General features: G+C 48.5%; 1 protein-coding gene across 1 annotated transcript; it reads left to right on the top strand.

The window, feature by feature from the left end:
* The first annotated feature begins 4660 nt into the window (after positions 1–4660).
* Positions 4661–19885, top strand: Ahcy (adenosylhomocysteinase). The gene is made up of 10 exons (NM_017201.2): positions 4661–4714; positions 10732–10922; positions 12381–12456; positions 14076–14225; positions 14836–14948; positions 15342–15549; positions 15629–15716; positions 15810–15927; positions 17335–17529; positions 19050–19885. Exons 1-10 carry the CDS (start codon positions 4687–4689, stop codon positions 19179–19181), a joined length of 1299 nt encoding a protein of 432 aa, NP_058897.1. The 5' UTR covers positions 4661–4686; the 3' UTR covers positions 19182–19885.
* The last annotated feature ends 579 nt before the right edge of the window (positions 19886–20464 follow it).

The following is a 20464-nucleotide window of genomic DNA, read 5'->3' as shown; positions in this document are numbered from 1 at the left end:
ATACACATATTCACATGCGTGCTAAGGCATCTGTACCCACACACATACACCACATACACATATTCACATGCGTGCTAAGGCATCTGTACCCACACACACACCACATACACATATTCACATGCGTGCTAAGGCATCTGTGCCCACACACACACCACATACACATATTCACATGCGTGCTAAGGCATCTGTGCCCACACACACACCACATACACATATTCACATGCGTGCTAAGGCATCTGTACCCACACACATACACCACATTCACATATTCACATGCGTGCTAAGGCATCTGTGCCCACACACATACACCACATACACATATTCACATGCGTGCTAAGGCATCTGTGCCCACACACACACCACATACACATATTCACATGCGTGCTAAGGCATCTGTACCCACACACATACACCACATTCACATATTCACATGCGTACTAAGGCATCTGTACCCACACACATACACCACATACACATATTCACATGTGTGCTAAGGCATCTGTACCCACACATACACCACATACACATATTCACATGTGTGCTAAGGCATCTGTACCCACCCATACACCACATACACATATTCACATGCGTGCTAAGGCATCTGTGCCCACACATACACCACATACACATATTCACATGCATGCTAAGGCATCTGTGCCCACACACACAACACATAAACATATTCACATGCATGCTAAGGCATCTGTGCCCACACACACACCACATACACATATTCACATGCGTGCTAAGGTATCTGTGCCCACACATACACCACATACACATATTCACATGCGTGCTAAGGCATCTGTATCCACACACACACCACATACACATATTCACATGCGTGCTAAGGCATCTGTACCCACACACACACCACATACACATATTCACATGCGTGCTAAGGCATCTGTACCCACACACATACACCACATACACATATTCACATGTGTGCTAAGGCATCTGTACCCACCCATACACCACATACACATATTCACATGTGTGCTAAGGCATCTGTACCCACCCATACACCACATACACATATTCACATGCGTGCTAAGGCATCTGTACCCACACACATACACCACATACACATATTCACATGCGTGCTAAGGCATCTGTACCCACACACATACACCACATACACATATTCACATGCGTGCTAAGGCATCTGTGCCCACACATACACCACATACACATATTCACAGGCGCGCTAAGGCATCTGTACCCACACACACACCACATACACATATTCACATGCGTGCTAAGGCATCTGTACCCACACACATATACCACATACACATATTCACATGCGTGCTAAGGCATCTGTACCCACACACATACACCACATACACATATTCAACAACAGTCATAATAGTAAAAAGTTTAAATGTTATAAAAATAAAATAAGTCTCAAACTAGGGGCTAGCAAGATGGCCACCGAGTCTGATGCTCTGAGTTCGATTCTTGGGACCCACATAAGTCAAAGGAGAGAACCAAGTCTCACAAGTTGTCCCCAGACCTCCATATGCAAGCTCAGGTGACCTGGGCACACAGAAATGCATAAATAAATGAGTAAAAACAAATCTAATAAGAAATTATAGCAGACAAAACTGTTCTTATATTTCAAGACTCTCAAGAAAGGAATGCCCAAGTTTAAATAGTTCCACTGGGTACTACCGAAGATTAGAATTAACAGAGACTGGAGAGAAGGCCCAGGGGTTATGAGTGATGACTGCTTTTGCAGAGGACCCAGGTTTGATCTCCAGGTTGATGATTACCTATAATTCCAAGGGTCTGATCCCCTTTGGCCTCCAAAGGCACCTGTACACAGGTGGTGCATATAACTCACACGGGCACATACATAATATAAACACAAATAAAAGTGTTTTAAAGAGGGCTGGAGAGATGGCTCAGTGGCTAAGAGCACTGACTGCTCTTCCAGAGGTCCTGAGTTCAAATCCCAGCAACCATATGGTGGCTCACAACCATCTGTAATGGAATCTGATGCCCTCTTCTGGTGTGTCTGAAGACAGCTACAGTGTACTCACATACATTAAATAAATAAATCTTTAAAAAAAAAAAAAGAAATGAGGTTGGAACCTCACTCAGTTAAGCTAATGAGTGTTATTAAAAAAAAAGAAAGAAAAGAAAGCTATTTGAAGACTAAAATACTGCTGATACAAGTCAACAAACTATAAGTTAGGAAAAGCCAGGCATGATGACCCATTCCTTTAATCCCAGCACTTGAGAAAACGGCAGGCACATGTCTGAGTTTGAGGGCAGCCTGGTCTACAGAGTGCGTTCCGGGCGGCCAGGGTTACGAGGAGAAACCCTGCCTCAGAAAACAAACCAAGGAGGAGCAGCAGAGGAGATAGAGTAGTGGCTGCTCGGGGGCTGGACCACACCCTTCCCTGTGCCTTCAAAGGTGTCACAGAGTCTGGTGACACCTTGATCTCTGATTTCTAGCCTCTAGAGCGCTAAGAAGATATGCTTACACGTAGAAATAGAAACAGAAACAGAGTTACTCAGTCTACCTCTGCCTCCCAGTGCTGGAATTAAAGGCATGTGAATTACTCCCAGTACCTCCCTGTCTCTCATTGAATCTACAACTCCTCTGTTTCTTAAATCTTTTTTTTAAAAGACTTGTTTACTTACTTTATGAATACACTGTAGCTGTCTTCACACACACCAAAAAGGACATAGGATCCCATTACTGAGATTGTGAGCCACCATGTGGTTGCTGGAAATTGAACTCAGGACCTCTGGAAGAGCAATCAGTGCTCTTAACCACTGAGCCATCCCTCTAGCCCATTCTCTGTTTCTTAAAAAGAAAGAATTTAATTGTTGGCTTGCTTACAGTTTCATAGGATTAGTCCATTCTCATCATGGTGGGAATATTTCAGGAGCATAGTGGCACTCATGGTGCTGGGGCAGTCGTTGAGACAGACAGGCAGACAGACAGACAGACAAAAAGATAGATAGAGAAGGGAGTTCATACTTGTTACTGTGAGCCTAGTCAAAGACCCACAGCCGGGGAAATCACAGGTCCTCAGGAGAAGCCTACTGCTATTGAGCTAAATTAATGTGCTGTCTCCTAAAATATTCTCTTATACTCACAGAGTGGCATAGCCCTCAGTTTTGGTCAGAAAAATCTCTTTTTCAGCAGATGGCAGGTGATGTAAACAACCGTGGCTGGCTGAGGTGCTGAGGGTGACTGGTGAGCTCTCAGCTCATATCAACCTCTCTCAAAGCTCAGGGGAACACCACAGAAGCAGGAGCAGAAAGGATGTAAGAACTGAATAAAGGGGAGGGGCGTTGGGACACACAGGACAAGGTCATTGCAATCAGAACTCACAACAGCTGCAGTTACCTGCACAGGCCCTGCACAGGGCTGGATCCCTGGCGACAATGAGTCATGAATGAAGGAGGGGCCCTGGGATGGTGCTAAAATTCCTTCCTAGGAGACATAAGCAAAATCTACTCCTCTTCCCAAATAACCCGAGGCGTGAATCTGCTGAAGATCACTCTGGGGAACCAGTGAGTTCACTGAGCATCCTGACAAAGCACATACAGGTACAGGCCAGGGGTTACTTGAAGGGGTGTGGACGATCCTCTTCCCAAAAGGCCATACCTGGAAAGCCTCTATTCAGCAGGGATGAGGGCTTCTCCAGCAGCTAGGTAGCTGGAGCCCACATCCCCGGTTGCATACTCCAGTCCCTCCCCAGGCCATGTTCGATGTAGGCAGAGTTGCATATAACAGGTGGCAGGGTGCAGCTAAATGCTCGGAAGAGGGTCTTGTGCTTCTCCTTGCTACTCCATGAGAAGACAGACAAGTCCGGCTGGGGCAAACTTTTTACAAAGGGGCCAGCTGAACTCCCCAGGGATGGTATTTCCTTTCTGAAAGCTATTGGCATTTAGAGCTGCTGAGGGAAAAGTCATACTCTTCAGGGGTACAACCACTGGTGAGTTATCTGTGCTCCTGTGCATTGCTCCTCAGTCATCCATGGGAGCAGCTTGTGAATCACCAAAAAAGACTACAGAAGGAGAACTTCTTGAAGAGCAGCTGGGGGCGAGCAAGGAAGGGAGGGCAGAGGGCGGAGAGAGGAACACATTGCAACTTGTAATTTTTCTTTCTTTCCTTTTGAGATAGGGTCTCTGTAGCCCAGGCTGGACTGGAACTAATTAGACCAGACTGGCCTCGAACTTGTGACAATCCTCCTGGCTCTGGTTCCCGAGTGTGGGAATTACAGGTACGTACCACTAGGCCCAGCTCTTTACTTTTATCTTGCGCGGGTCGTACACCTGAAGCAGTAAAGGCTCAGGGAAGTAAATTGGCTAGAGCCTGAGAGTTCTGCCTTGTTTTGACCTCTGATTCACTGGCTGAACGAATGGGAGAAGAACCGCCTCTCTACACGCTCCCTCCAAGTCGGCTGCCAGGGATCCAAAGGCCACATAACATTTGCATAACATTTTTGATTTTTGAGGCAGAGACCGAACTTCGGCCTCGCTCCCGCTCAGATCAGTGCCCTGACCTAGGCTCCGCCCCCAGGTTTCAGCCCCCAGCAAGACTCATGAATATTCAAATAAGAAGATATTTAAAGACGCCGGCGCCAGGCGTAGATCCCTGCCCCGCGCCGCCCGGCCCCCTTCACAGAGTTCATCACTCCTAGCGGAAGCTTCGCCAGCATGGCTGATAAACTGCCCTACAAAGTCGGTGAGTCCCAAGGGTTCAGTCCTCCGTGGCGACTCGGCTCCCGTCCTGGGTTTGTTGTCAGTACGGACCTGCGTCTTATTTAGGTGGCGGCCTCGGGGCACCCGGGACCCCTAGAATCGCTTGGCCTGGCCGCGCAGGTGCCTGGGGACTGGAGTCCACACGCCGCCGAGAGTCAGAAGTGGGAAGCGGCCTCGGACTACGAGTCCCGGCGTGCCTCGCGGCAGGCGCCCTGAGCGGTAGCGCGGGCTGCGATCCCTGGTCCGGCAGCGTGCTCCTCGCGGAGAGACCGGCCCTTGGGAAGCGGCCAAAGAGGCCTTGGCCCTGGCCCTGCGCTTTGGCGGCTTGGGTGGCCACTAGCAAGGGCCCACCGGTGGTCTTCTGGGCCTTGAGCAGGGCGGGAGAGAGCATCGGTGCTCCAGGTGTTAATAAGGAGAGGCCTGGAAACGGCCAGTACCGGTGCACCGGGGACTTAGGGTCAGAACAGCTCTGTCTGTGGTGATAATCTAGTGGATGACTAGAAAATTTGGAGTGGTTAGAAATTACTGTTCATTTTGTCCCGATTACAAAAAGCTGTCTGAGTAAACACACCTTCACTTAAGCGTTTACAGTGAGTGGGATGGGCACTGCCTTGTAGCTTTATTCTAGACCAACCCGTTTTATTATTGTAGCTCTCTATGGAAGGCACAATTTTATGTTTACAATGAAAATCCAGAGGTATAAAGGTCATTTTCCCAGAATCTTGTAATGAAAAGTGGTTGGCTAGAATTTGGACCCAGGCCATCATGACCTCTAAGGTCGTCGTCATACCTTCCCCTGTTGTCTGTATGCAAACAACCCTAATGACATTTCAGCACAATCCAATTCAGACTGTGCCTAGTGACACAAACTTGTAATCCCAGGCCAGCACTCACTACTGAGGCCAAGGGATCATCGATCATCTGATTTCAGAGATCAGCCTGAGCACACAGTGAATTCCAGATCAACCTGGACAAAATAGGGAGACCCTGTCAAAACAAAACAAAACAAACAGAGAAACAAAGCAATTCAGGCTGGCTAGCTTTTAAAATAATTTCAATACTCCATTAAATTGGAGAGAGTCCCCAACTTAAGGTGGATGCTATCCTTTTACACAGGGGAGGAACCTAGGAAAATTCTTAAGATAGTTCATCAGCCAGCACTGTAGATTATTGTCTCCATTGCGTAGATGCTGAGACTGAAGTCCAGAGAGGTTTAAGTCAGTGTTGTCTTGGTGGAAGAACTAGAATGGAGGCTTGCCATACTGTGGAGGGGTTGGGGGACCCCGGATTGTATGGATGAGGATAAGGCTGGGTTCTTGCCTGTGAGGGGAAGAGGTGTGAATCATCCATCAAGGAGGGTATACTATAAGCTAGACCTTACTCTCTTGGCACCTCCTATAATCCTTGGGTTCAGGTTCAGGTAGATCAACCTTATTTTGAAGAAGTGGGTTTAGAAAGGGTGGCACAGTTTGGCTTGTTCTTTTTGACAGCTGCTCCTGTGATTTCTGTAACCCTCTGGTTCTCTTGGCACTAATAGCTTCCAAGTCTGATATACTAGCTTCTCCTGTCCCTGTGGAGTGGAAGTCCCATTGAAAACTCTGGGACTGGCACAGTAGCCCCGAGGGCATTGAAAAAATCATTTTTAGCTAGAGGGACAGGTAATAGTAGATGGGTAGAATTTAAACAGGATAACAAAAAACAAACCAAAAACCCAAACAACACTTTGTCCTCACTATGGGTCCTGCCCTTTACCGGCTGGGGATTTGGACTGCTACAGTTGGACTAGGTTCTCCTTCCTTCCTTTTTAATTTCATGCTCGTTGGTGGTTTGCTTGTTTGTGGCTGGAGGTGTCAGATCCCCTGAAACTGGAGTTATGGCAGTTGTGAGTTACCATGTGGGTGAGAGCTCTTAACCACCAAGCCATCATTCTAGCTCCCTCCTTTCTTATTTCCTCCATTTCATTCATTTTTATTTTTTTCTCTTGTCCTGTACCATTTCTTCATGAATCTTTGCTCATTTATTTTTTAGCAGCTGGTATGGTCGGTAAACATTTTCTGACTGTGCCAGGGCCTGCTGGTCACTGGAGGTATGAAAGAGACCCAGGCGCAAGGTTGAGGCAGATAGACTCATAGAGTATAGCACAGTGTCAGTTTTATGTGAGGAGATCTTTTCTCTCCATGGTTACCAGTTCTCATCTCTCCTCCTAGGTCTCTGGTCTTTTTTTTTTTTTTTTCAGAGCTGGGGACTGAACCCAGGGCCTTGCACTTGCTAGGCAAGCGCTCTACCACTGAGCTAAATACCCAACCCGGTCTCTGGTCTTCTTGCTTCCATTTTGTTTGCCTGTTTTTTGAGCCTCAGCTGTTCTTGAATTCAATCTTCCTTTAGCCTTCACAACACTGTTTATAGGCACATGTTGTTGTAGTTGGCCAATAGAATCTTTTCACAAGAAAAATCTGGTCATTGAATAATACCTCCTTTGAAACTCTAGGTGACCTAGCTCACTGACAGTGAAATCCTGATTTATTTTAAAGCCTCTGTTTGAGTCGGCCTGCCCGTTTTTAGTTGTTTTTTTTTTTTCTTTACTCATTTTTATTACATGTGTATGTGTATTTTGCCTGAAGGTATGTCTATGCACCTCGTGCATGTGATGCCCACAGAGGCCAGAAGAAAGTGTTGGTTCCCTGGAACTGGAGTTATAGACAGTCGTGAGACTCTATGAGCTGCTAGGAATTGAACCCCAGAACAGCCAGTGCTCTTCACCATTAAGGCATCTCTCCAGCCCCTCAGTGTTCATGCGTGTTTGAGCATATACCGAGCCCGGTACTTGGTATGAGCCTTCCAGGCTAACTACCTTTGTTTAAGCCCTACGATGGGAGAGACCTATGTGTCTGAGCAGCTAGTGAGGAGAATAGAGTGGAGATAGAAACAGTTGCTAGATTCAAGTGGGATCTGAAGCACAGGTAAGGATTGGGATTTGAAATTTTTAAAAGGTTGTCTACTGGGCTGTAAGGAGCATGGTATGTGGGAACAAAGGGGACCGTGAAGCTACTTTGTTGGTCCAGTTTAGACGAGGGTGAGATGTTCAGTCAAAACCATGCTGATGGAGGTGGGGTATGACGGCCCACATCTTTAACCTCAGTACAGTGGGAGGCAGTTACCTGTGAGTTTGCTGCTAAGCTGCTCTACACAGCGAGTTTCAGGGCAACCAGAGCTATATAAGAGGCCCTCTCAAAAAAAAAAAAAAAAAAAAAAAAGGAACCCAACAACAAAACCCAGCAAAAAAACATGCTGACAGAGGCAAAAATGGGAACAAGAAATTTTACAAGGTTTTGGCCGGAGTGGTTGGTTGAATGGTGGTTTCATTTTCTAAAATGCAAAGATTGAGGGTGTTAGGCCAAGGAGTCTTGAGGGCTTGCACTTGACGGACAATAATTGGCCATGGATCTAGAGCTGCTGAATCAGCAGTTGGATCGTGCATCTCAAATTCGTGGGAGAGGTTTGCACTGGAGGTAAATACGTGGGAAGGTATTCAGAATCATATGGCTAGAACTTGTCGAGCATTGTGAAGAGCTACTATGGATCCCCGAGGGTTCCTAGAGTTTGCCAGATGAAGAGCAGCCAGGAATGTAGGAGGGAAAGGTCAATAGAGAATCAGATGCCAAGGAAAGAAAGCATTTCAGAAATGAAGGAGTCGTTAGTGGAGCCCCTGCTCCTGTGAGAAACCTGAGCATAGGTAATTACTTCAGTGGCCCCCTGTTACCTAGGTGATCAATGCAATGGTCAGATCTGAAGGAGTGAGAACATGGCCTGGGACCAGGGACAGTTCATCTTTTGCATCAGACAAGAATGTCTAGTTAACCACAGATGGAGTTTTGACATTACGTTATCAAGTTGATGGGGAAAGATGTTTAGGGAGAGGAGAAGGAAAGTAAACTAGGGAAATGTGGTAGGATTGATTGCTGGGATGTGTCAGGTTTCCCTCAGGTTTCACATTCATAGAAAGCAAAGTGTCTTCCTGTGGCTGTCATTCTCCTACCTGGTCCAGTGGAGGGCTGGCTCTCATTAGGTGGGAACTTTGTTGTTTTGTGTGTGTTTGTGTTTGTATGTGTGTCTGTGTGTGTTTTGTTTTCGAGACTAGGTCTCTGAAGCTTAGGATGGCCTCAGAATCATGGCAGTCTTAGTGACTCAGCTTCCCTAGTTCTGGGATTGCAGGCATGGAGCCCCTCACCCCAGCTTTAAGTAGGAGCTTTGCCTAGCCAGTTCTTAGAGTCTTAAGAGAGCAGGGGATGGACAATGAGGTGGAGATCATGAAGGGAACACTAGGAATTGATAAAAATCAACAGTTTATAGATTCTGAGCTGGCTGCTTCCTCTTGGGGTTGGAAATCTGTAGGGAGAAGGGACATGGCCAGAGGTGGTCATTTGAAATCCAGATTTCTGGAGGAGCTCTCATTGTTGATGTCCTGGGGTAGTGGTGTGTGTTTGTATGTGATGAGGGAGCTGTGTTTGTGTAGCAGGAGTGAACCCTTCCAAAGGGGTGGAATGTTGACCTTGGGAACTGTTTGTAGTGCTGGCGGTTGAACTTAGGGCCTTGGACATGCCCTGTCACTGCTCCTTTGAGATTATTTAATGCAATTTAGGAAACAGAATAATGTATTATTGTTATATCATCATCATCATCAACAACAACAACAAGACAGGGCTTCATGTAGCCCAGGCTGGCCTTGAACTTGCTATGAAGTCAGGGATTCCCTTCCTCCTGCCACCATCTCCCAAGCACTGGGATTACAGGCATGCTCCACCACTCTTGGCCAGTTATCTGTTAAATTATTAAACTCCTATATCAGCCTCCTCTCTGTCTCACCTCCATTTCCTAGGGTGATTGGGAAGATCTAAAGTCCCCCAAAGGTAAAAATCGTGGCTCTGGGGAGATGGCTCAGTTGGTAAGCTTGCCTGTCTTCACAAGCATGAGAACCCGAGGACAGCACCTGAGTTCAGATCCACTTATAACCTCAGTGCTGACGAGGCAGAGTGTCTACCTACCCAAGAGAGTGAGCTTCGGTGCAATGGGAGATCCTGTCTCAAAGCACAAGACAGAGAAGCTGAGAAAGACCCTTGACAGTGACCTTTAGCTCATACATAAGAAGAGAGGCTGTTGTCCTTTCATTTAAAAAATAGCTTCCCCCAGGTCACTAGGGGAAGTGATGTAGAGGTTTGTTGCTGGAATTTCCAGCTCTAATAAGCCCGTATGAAAGATACACTTTAGATATATTAATTATAAACCACGTGCCCAGACGGGGCAGATCTAGTACCATTCTCATTCCCTAACTATAAGACCCCTTGTTACTTGCAGTTTTTTCAGGCCATCAAGTTCTGGTCCATCGAGGCTTCCTCCTCCTGTTCTTCTATACATTTCTTTTTTTTTTGGTTCTTTTTTTCGGAGCTGGGTACCGAACCCAGGGCCTTGCGCTTCCTAGGCAAGCGCTCTACCACTGAGCTAAATCCCCAACCCCCTTCTATCCATTTCTTTTCCCTCTCCCTGCCGCCCCTCTTGAGCCTCCAGTCCCATGTTGGCAGGTATCTGTGGAAAGGACTGACTGTGTGAGATTCATCGTTCCAGAGCTGTTTTTCCAAGGAGCATTTCTTAAAAGTTACATCTTTTTTTTTTTTTTTTAAAGATTTATTCATTTATTATATATAAGTCCACTGTAACTGTCTTCAGATACACACGAGGTACAGACAAGGGCATCAGATCTCTTTACAGATGGTTATGAGCCACCATGTGGTTGCTGGGAATTGAACTCAGGACCTCTGGAAGAGCAGACAGTGCTCTAAACCACTGAGCCATCTCTCCAGCCCCCAAGGAGCATTTCTTTGTTGTGAGTGACAGACTGCCCAACTGAAGGCTATAGGCTTACACTTGGATTGGTCCTTCTAAGGTGATGGTTCATGGTTGATGGGAGGAGATTGCTCCTGTAACTTACCCATTCCTTTCTTGCAGCGGACATTGGACTGGCTGCCTGGGGACGGAAGGCCCTGGACATAGCTGAGAACGAGATGCCAGGTTTGATGCGCATGCGGGAGATGTACTCAGCCTCCAAGCCACTGAAGGGCGCTCGCATTGCTGGCTGCCTGCACATGACTGTGGAGACTGCTGTCCTCATTGAGACTCTCGTGGCCCTGGGTGCTGAGGTGAGGCCCACAGCTCTCTGACTCCTTCGAGTTGCTTCCCCTCTCTGGGCTCATCCAGGAGTGAAGACTGTGCTGGTAGGGAGACATAGCTCGCAGAGTCTTTTCTAGTCACCTTGGCTTTCTCTCCATTTTCCATTGCTGCCGCTCCCAGGGGCAAATAATCTTTAGTGTAATTTCTCCAGTTGGGAACATAGCTTCTTTCTGATTGCTCAATACACCTTCCTGCCCAAGAGTGCAGGTAGAAGAAGCCCCTCCCCCCAAGATTCCATTTAGTCATCCAAAAGCACTCCCATTGGCCTTCTGTGGGCCAAGTGCATTCTGGACAGTCATGTTGCTAGAAAGAGTGCTTTGATTGGTTTAGCCTGAATCGTGTATAGTAAGATCTCAAGGAGAAGGGGGCCTGGTAGAGTTGGGCAACCAAAAATAAGAGTACTTGAGGGCTTGTTTTGTGGACAGCATCCCACTGTCCTATAGAGTTCAGGTTAGGCTTGAGCTGTCTTATTTAAATGCTCATACCCATCTCCATTGACCTTTTTTAGATTTGTTCTTATTTGTGTGTATGGAGGTTCGCCCACATGTACATTTGTGTGCCACTTGCTTCCAGTGCTTGAGCAGGCTAGAAGAGGGTGTCAGATTCCCTACAACCAGAGTTTCAGATGGCTGTGAGCCACCGTGTTGGGGCTGGGAATTGAACCTGGGCCCTGGATAAGCAGCCAGTGCTCTTAACCATTGACTCTCTCCAGCTCTCATTGCCATATTTTATTTTCAACGTTCAGCTTGCTGGCGATCTGACCTCATAGCTTTAAGTATTGCCTGTGTGGTGATGACACCTCACTACCTGTGCAAGCCTGACCTGGAGCCACAGACTTATTTGTCCACATATTGGTATAAGCCACTTGGAGAAGTTCACAGTCCAGACACACTTAGTTTCCTGTCCTCCTTGTCCTGAAGTCATTGCCACATTACCTGTGTCCTTGTTCACATAGCACTAGAGTGTCACATCCATGCCTGGTTCCCACAGAGGCCAGAGAGGGTATCTGATCTCTGGAATTGGAGTTCTAGGTGGTTGTAAGCTTCATTGTGGGTGCTAAGAACTGATCCTGGGTCCTCTAGAAGAGCAGCAGGTATTCTTAACTGCTGAGCCATCAGTCCAGTTATGTGTGCGTGTGAGTCAGAGTCTCACTGTATAACTCAGACTGGCCAGGAACTCCCCATATAGCTCAAGCTGATCTTGAACTCTGATCTTCTTGACACTACATCCTGAGTCCTAGGATTATAGGTATGCCACCATGCCTGGGCCAGTGATTTATTGTTTTGTTTTGAAGATCTGGTGGTGTCAGGTAGCCACTCACTTACAGTCCCCAGCCTCGCTCAGCTTTAAGGCTTTCCTTCCCTGTTCCTAACATCGGTGCTTCCTGGCCGCTTGTGACCAACAGCCTTATTTCCCTGGCCCTCCAGGTGCGGTGGTCCAGCTGCAACATCTTCTCCACTCAGGACCATGCAGCGGCTGCCATTGCCAAGGCTGGCATTCCAGGTGAGAAGCGGGGTCACTGGGTTATGTGGGAGTGGATGAGGCTCTCTGCTTTTTTTTGTTTCCTTTCCTGAATCCTGTAGTAATAACCTTCCGTATGGTAGAGAGAGGATCTTAGCCTAGTGACTCACTGCCAAGAGCAGCTTTGCCCTCCTACCTCGTCTCAATCCCGTGGAAGATACTGACCGTCTGAGCTGTGTCGTGTTCAAGGGAAGGACCTTATGATTGGGAGCCACGTGGTGTAGAGGGTAGCGATTCTTAGGGGAACCGTGTGGGCCATTTTCTAAAGAACTGCCTGGGTGTAAGGCAGAGCGAGAGTCAGATGCACTAGCTGGGGTTCAGTAGTGTAGGAGGATGAGAGGACCAGGGCTCAAAAGCAAAGACTTTGTCTCAAACTGCTGCAGAACGGTGCTTGTCTTTCTGACCTGCAAGCAGGGACTTGTTAGATTCAATGGTGATTAAGTCACAAAAATCTTCATCAGGGGGCTGGAGAGATCTTTCAGTTTAGAATACTGACTGTTCTTCCAGAAGATCTGGGTTTGATTCCTAGCCCCATATAGCCGCTCACAACCATCTGTAACTCCAGACCTAGGAGATCTAATATCCTCTTCTGGCTTCCTCAGGCTACCAGGCAAAGACATGAATGCTTGCAGACAAAACACTTAGAGATTTGGTAATAGTGGTAGAAGTCCTACTCGGCTATAGGTAGAGGGGCAGAGGGAAGGGGCTCTATAGCCTCACAGGGTTGAATGGCCAGTCAGCAGCTCTTCTGCCTTGGCTAGGCTTGGCAGCCCTTGTTCAGAAGAGGCTTCGCTTTCTACAGCGTTATCTTCTACAGTGTGGGGAGGGAGGCAGCTGGCTGACTGGCTGGAGTCCTGTGCAAACAGGAGAAGCTTGTGAGCCCTGCACCTGTGTCGTTGCACGCGCTGTGAGGCGCACCCACCTGCCAGTCCCCATGTTTAAGTGCTGCTTCAGGGTGCTTTGCTGAGTGATGCACATCCTAGTCCCATCCGGAGGTATCTATGAGCGGTGCTGGCAGTGCCACCTCACTGAGTTTGCAGGAGGGAACATGAGAATGGGGCATGAAGCAGTTACAGAATCTGGCACAGAAAACACTCCCTCTGTAGTAGCGTCTACTGGGACACCTTAGCTATACATCACCCGAAACTACAGAGACTGCCAGGCCCTTAAGACCTTTCGGTGAGGAACAAATCCAGGGTCCTACCTGAGGGTGCCCACTGATTGGGACGTTCCTTTGTGTGGAGTCCTGTTCTGTGTGGGCCAGTGTCCTACTCCATGGAGCTCAGGCAGGAAAAGATAAAAAGGGAGTAATTTTTTCTAGACACCTACATCTAGGACTGTATGTGGCCTCTGTCTCACTTGACTTAGGCTATAGCAAGCCCCATTTACAGAAGAGGAAACTGGCAACGTGCATTTTCCAAGGTCACCTAGCTCGGTTTGAGCTTAGATCTGTCCAGCTTCAAGCTGCGCAGTTCCTACTGTTGTGTGTCCAGGGGCTGGACGTACTTAGGATGGGTGCTAGGAAGGAGATGGTATTGGCTTTGTTGATGAAATTCTCTAGAGCCTCCCTGCCATTTTCTCCTGTGTCACTTACCCTGCAGTGTTTGCCTGGAAGGGAGAGACGGATGAAGAGTACCTGTGGTGCATTGAGCAGACGTTGCACTTCAAGGACGGACCCCTCAACATGATTCTGGATGATGGCGGTGACCTTACTAACCTCATCCACACCAAACACCCACAGCTTCTGTCAGGTGAGCAGCTGGGGTGGGTACTAGTAGCCTGAGGGTATCTTGCTCCTTCACAGACATGAGGCAGCGGGCCTGGCAGAACTTCCAGATCTATAGGAATGGAGGACAGGAGGTTCCTGCAGGCACTGGCCTTCTGACTTGTGATGTGAAACCAGGGTAACTGAGGGTGGGGGCAGGGCTGGCTGAGTTCATAAACACAGCCAATGCAGGGCAGTGCTAGGAATGGCTGCAGGGAAGCAGCTTTGCTGACTGTGTGACAGGGAGGAGAAGGAGTATGGAGAGACAGAGGCCCCGAGGTAGGAAGAGATTGACTATATAAAGACTTAGCGTCACTGACTAGTCCATGAAGGAAGCCCTCTCTTGAATATTGTGGGAGTTACAGGACAGCTGGGTGGAAATGATGCCGTGTACTAGGCTGTGGTGATGGTTGGTGTGAGGAGGTTAAGTCATTAGCCTGGCAGGACTGTGGATGGATGGCATCAGATGGCACCTCCCTGGGTGACTGGGTGGACCTTACAATCAGGCACAGGTAGGAACAAGGGAGAGGGGACAGAAGGGAGTGAAAGGGGCTTTGGGTAGAGATGTGTTCTCTGATGCTCCTCTTCTTGTTCAGGCATCCGAGGTATCTCTGAGGAGACCACAACTGGCGTCCACAACCTCTACAAGATGATGGCCAATGGGATACTGAAGGTGCCTGCCATCAACGTCAACGATTCTGTCACCAAGGTGAGCCCTGGGGTAGCGACATCTCTAGCTGTTGGTGCTCAGAGAGCTTAGGAGTGAACCTCTGAAGAAAGGTGTCCAGGAAGGGTATGGCTGGGCCGTGAAGCTCCTATCTGAGAGGGACAGGGAGAACTATCCAGTAGGCCACAGCTGCTGCAGGAATACCATGGCTTTGATATCAAGAACTGTAAAGTTAAGTGTATTCTTTGACCCAGCAACCTGTCCTAGGTGTTGATTCTGTAGAAAGACTTCTAGACCAACAGAAAAACTAGGGACATGTGAGAAGATTCTTAGGGGATCAGCCCAGGCTGACAGGGGGTCTTAGCCCAGCCTGTGGGGTGCTTGGTCTCAGGGCATTGCCTGCCCCCATTGTCCCCTTGCACCCTCTCCTTTCAGAGCAAGTTTGACAACCTCTATGGCTGCCGGGAGTCCCTCATAGATGGCATCAAACGGGCCACAGATGTGATGATTGCGGGCAAGGTGGCAGTGGTAGCAGGCTATGGTGATGTGGGCAAGGGTTGTGCCCAGGCCCTGCGGGGTTTCGGGGCCCGAGTCATCATCACCGAGATTGACCCCATCAATGCACTGCAAGCTGCCATGGAGGGTATGATAGGGTAAGGGTTGGCTGTTGGGGTTAGAGGAGAGTGAGGCCACCTTTGATAACACATGCCTAATGTCTGCAGGCTACGAGGTAACCACCATGGACGAGGCCTGTAAGGAGGGCAACATCTTTGTGACCACCACGGGCTGTGTTGATATCATCCTTGGTCGGTAGGTAGCATGTCGGAATCCTAGGGAGCAAAGAGGACTTGGCCTGGGACCACTCCTGGTCTCTGATCTCTCACGGGTTGGGCTCCCTCATAGGCACTTTGAACAGATGAAGGATGATGCCATTGTCTGTAACATTGGACACTTCGACGTGGAGATTGATGTGAAGTGGCTCAATGAGAACGCTGTGGAGAAGGTGAACATCAAGCCCCAGGTGAGAAGCCCCAGCTTTCCACACAGGGCTGCCGGTGAAGGGAGGAGGGGAGGAGGAGGAGCGGGAGCGGGCTTGTCAGTTGCCTACCACAGAAGCTGTTGCAACCTAGAGGGGAAGCTGGTTAGAGCTGGATTTGAGGAGTCAGCCGAGGCCGCTGAAATCCCTGAAGGTTGCCCACAGATTGTGTCACGTGGCAACCTCACTGTTTCAGAAAGCTCACTTGTGCTTGTGAGTGAAGAGGGCAGACAGTGGCAGCCCAGGACACAGGACTCTGAGGGCGCATGCTGGATGGCATGCTGTCAGCCAGAGAGCGTGGGCTGGACTGGCAGCAGGGTCAGGATGGGGAGGACCTGAAAAGGACATTGCATTTCTGTCTGCAAAGTGGGCCCATACTGAGAGAACGGACAGCTCTGTGCAGGACACCCAGAGGTCCTTTTGGTTATATGCAGTTTTTTATTTAGGTTTTATTTATTGTTGGGTTTTGGATTTATTTATTTAAATTTATTTATTTCTTAAGACTAATATCTCCTTATAAGAGTAATGTTTCTTGAAAACTTTTAACCCAAAGATTTATATATTTTAATGTGTATGTGAATGCTCTATCTGCATGTGCACCTGCAGGCCAGAAGAGGGCATGAGATCCCATTACAGATGGTTGTGAGCCACCGTGTGGTTGCTGGGAATTGAACTCAGGACCTCTGGAAGAGCAGTCAGTGTTTTTAACCACTGAGCCATCTCTCCAGCCCTTAAGAACTTTTAAGTTAAGCTCTTTTTTACATTGTAGAGCTGGAGATTAAACCCAGTGCTTCATCTAAGCCAGACAAGCACTCTGTCATCATCCAGCCTTATGCATACATGTGTATATACATTTTACCTAACCGTTTTATGTGTGTACGCACATGCATGCTTGCATGAGGAGTAAGAGGACAACTTGTCAGAGTTGACTCTACTATATGGCTCTTGGAGATTGAACTCAGGCTTGGCGGCAAGCAGCTTTACCTACTGAGCCATCGGCCCATCCTGCATTGAACTTTTTAATGGCAATTGAGAGCATGAGATCTGGCCGCAGATTGTCAAGGCTCAGATCCGCAGCCACTTCTGAGTGTGTGGCTCTGAACAGATGACTCAGCCTTGTAAACTTCATTCTGAGGGGAAGACGAAGTACTCACTGGTGGTCAGTAGAGTGTGTGACAGTGTGTGACAGTAATATACGACTAGCTGCTACCTGCCGAGTGCCCACAGAATGCCGAGTGCTTTATAGGTCTGCATTCAAGACGTTCTCAGACACACTTGTTAGGAGATTGGGCTGTCTCTGAAGGGTGGGTGTGCTTTGGGGGCATTCCAGGCCATCCTGTGCAGTGTAGGAGGTAAACAACAACACCTTACGGTTGACCTGGGCCCTTGCAGGTGGACCGCTACTTGCTAAAGAATGGGCACCGCATCATCTTGCTGGCTGAGGGCCGTCTGGTCAACCTGGGTTGTGCCATGGGCCACCCCAGCTTCGTGATGAGCAACTCCTTCACAAACCAGGTGATGGCACAGATTGAGCTGTGGACCCACCCAGACAAATACCCCGTGGGGGTTCACTTCCTGCCTAAGAAGGTAAGCTCTTGACTTTACTGTAAGCCAGAGCTTATGTGCCGGTCCCTGGGCTCCCTGTGCAGGCTTGCTAAAGTTTATAAAGACGTGTCTGTCTGCCCTCTTAGCTGTCCTCCAGAGTCCTCAGTGCTCCCTGGAGCACAAACACACACGTGCACACGCACACACCCACACCCACCCACACACACCCACCCACCCACCCACACACACACACCCAGTGGCATTGGCCGTGGGTGTGACTCAGGTCTGGAGCTCCGTTCCTCATCTGTAAAGTGAAGGCAAGAGTACTTTCCTTAGAGGTGGCAAGCATCTCCCACACGTCTACAAGGAGTGGCAGGAGGTTGGTAGCCCAGCACACAGCTCTAGTGCACAAGGCTTCTGACCCCTGAAGAGAAGTCACGTGCTAAGGTCTTGATAGGAAATAATTTAAAAATATGTGCAACACATGGTAAGCTAGAAAACATGGACAGGCCCCATTTGGTTTGTCCGTGTGCTTGGATTTTAGACAGGGTCTCAGTATAGCGCTGACTAGCCTGGGACTTGGTGTGCAGACCAGGCTGGCCTTGACTCGGGCCTGTCTGCTGCTGCCTCTGTCTGAGTGTCCCTGTTGAGACTTGGGATTAAAGGTGCAAGCCTCCATGTAAGTCTTGGGTTTGTTGTTCATTTTTGTGATGCTGGATATGGAGCCCAGGTCCTCATACTGCCACACAAACATCCCTTACTGCATCCCTAGTACTTAGCTGGGTCAGCGGCATGTTTCTGTAGATTCATTAGGTACCTTACTTCATGATGACAGTAGCCACCATTTACTAAATTATAACTTACCCCCTCGAACTAACAATCTGAACGTCAGCTTCAAAAGGTGGGTATTGGTATGTGTGCCCTTGTAAACGAGGAAACCAAGACTTAGAGGCTGGTGTGCCCTTGGGAGTTTTTGGAAACCCAGCTCTAACTGCCCAGGTAGTCACCCATTCTTCAGCACACTGGTGCAGGGTGCTATGAGAGGCAGGCATCCTGAGGAGACTGCCCAGGCAGAAGAGGCCTCCATTCCACTTCTAATATGCATTCCGGGTTAGGCCCATCTTGCATCTAGCCTGAACCGGCTATCACTTTCCTTCCTGTTTCTTGGGGATGTTTGTGAAGCTCCGAGGAGCTGTGGACACAAGATGGCTTTGGAGTGTAAAAGCACTCTGGGCTGGGCTGTAGTCCTGCCATTATGAGGTGTAGAACTTGTAGAGAGTGTCCCTGTTGATAATAAAATGTCCTGTTCATCCAGGAAGCATTGTGCTTAGCTGCTTTGGTTAGAAGAGGTGAGGAGATAGCATTGGCGTTCCATCAGAATGATCCGATGGTTGTGCGTGACTCTCTCTTGGGGGCAGCACTGCAGCTGGCCTTGAGGAGAGAACGTGGTGTAATGAGGGTAGGGCCACCTGCCAGCACCCTGTCAGAGCAGTTTGTTGGCTAGATGCAGGTCAGGGCTCTAGAGCATGACGTGACCTCCGGGTTTTTCTCTTTCTCCCCAGCTGGATGAGGCAGTGGCTGAAGCCCACCTGGGCAAGCTGAACGTGAAGCTGACCAAGCTGACTGAGAAGCAGGCTCAGTACCTGGGCATGCCCATTAACGGCCCCTTCAAGCCTGATCACTACCGCTACTGAGAGCTGGGACTGCCCTTCACCTTCCAGCTGCCATCCTTGTTCCAGGCCCTACCTCTCGTTCCCAAGAGCAAATGTCACCAACTTTGCAGTTACTTCTCCGGTGTTCTGCTCCCTCCCCCGGCCCTCATCCACACTGTGACTGGTCTTTCTGTCTTTGGCTTCTGCTGTACCCCTCATACTGTTCCCTATGTGGCATAGAGAACAGAGAGGTACCTGGGAGGCATCCACAGGGGATCTGAGCTCTTGGAAGGTCTGAGGCTGGATGTTGCTGGTGGTCACAAGCCCATGCACCTTACTATCCAAACTCTCGCTTGGTCTTTAGATCCGTGTGCTTGGTTTACAGACCAATGGTTTCTCGGCCCAGGACCCAAGAAGGAGCTCTACCATGGGGGAAGGAACCACTGGAGTTTGAAGGCTCCTGAGAGCTTGGCCTTTTTACTGTTGGGCTGTCTCTTAAACCTCCTAATACTGAGTTGGTACTTTTGGTCCCTATTTCACAAGGGTTAGGACAGATTAACCAAGAAAGGACAAGTGACAGAGACTGAAAGGGGCTGGAAAAACAAATAGGGAAAGGCCTGTCACTACGGTATAATTGATGGTTCCTATCACAAGCCTGGATCACAAACAGATTAATTTGTTCTATGTTTATATACTGTTTAGAATGTTAACACAGGAAGGTGGATAAAATACAGTTTCTAGTGCCTAAAGAATTTTGGCTCTTTATTAAATTTCGAGAGTGTGGTATATGTGGGTGTGTGCTTTTGGAGGACACTAGGTGTCCCATCACTCCTCCATATTCCTCTGAGACAGGGTCCCTCACTGAACTTAAAGCTAGGCTGTTTTGTTCTTCCCAGTTCTCAGCTCAGTGCTGGGGTGAGAGTCGAACATGCCCATGTTTAGCTTTTTTACAAGTGCAAATGGTTTTACCCATTGAACCATCTCTTCAGGGAAACCACACAAAAAAGTATCTTATTTGCCCACGTGATTAATTTACTGAACCCATTTGACCATTGAAAGCAAATCAAAACAAGCCCCATGCCCAGGATGGCAAGAGGCTGTTCTAAGTACCCTTTGCTGAATGAAGGGCTTGGTTGGAATGCTGGGAAATGTGAGAGCTAAACATGGATGGCTGGGAGGTCCAGGTAAAGACCGGTTCTCAGGGAGATCTAGGACAGCCAAGACTACAAAGAGAAACCCTGCCTTAAACAGCAACAACAAAGGAGTAGGGTTGGTTTGTTTTTGAGACACGGTCTAAAGTTGGCTCAGGCTGGCAAACTCTATGG

The sequence above is a fragment of the Rattus norvegicus genome, chromosome 3 (assembly GCF_036323735.1).
Source record: "Rattus norvegicus strain BN/NHsdMcwi chromosome 3, GRCr8, whole genome shotgun sequence".
NCBI classification, from domain to species: Eukaryota; Metazoa; Chordata; class Mammalia; order Rodentia; family Muridae; genus Rattus; species Rattus norvegicus.
Note: the sequence above shows the minus strand (reverse complement) of the source record. Positions and strands in the feature narration are given on the sequence as shown.

Coding starts and splice junctions, on each gene's coding strand:
- Ahcy (NM_017201.2), top strand. CDS start 4,687: ATGGCTGATAAACTGCCCTACAAAGTCG. Junction 4,715..10,731: donor TAAACTGCCCTACAAAGTCG/GTGAGTCCCAAG, acceptor CCTTTCTTGCAG/CGGACATTGGACTGGCTGCC. Junction 15,717..15,809: donor GTTGATATCATCCTTGGTCG/GTAGGTAGCATG, acceptor GCTCCCTCATAG/GCACTTTGAACAGATGAAGG.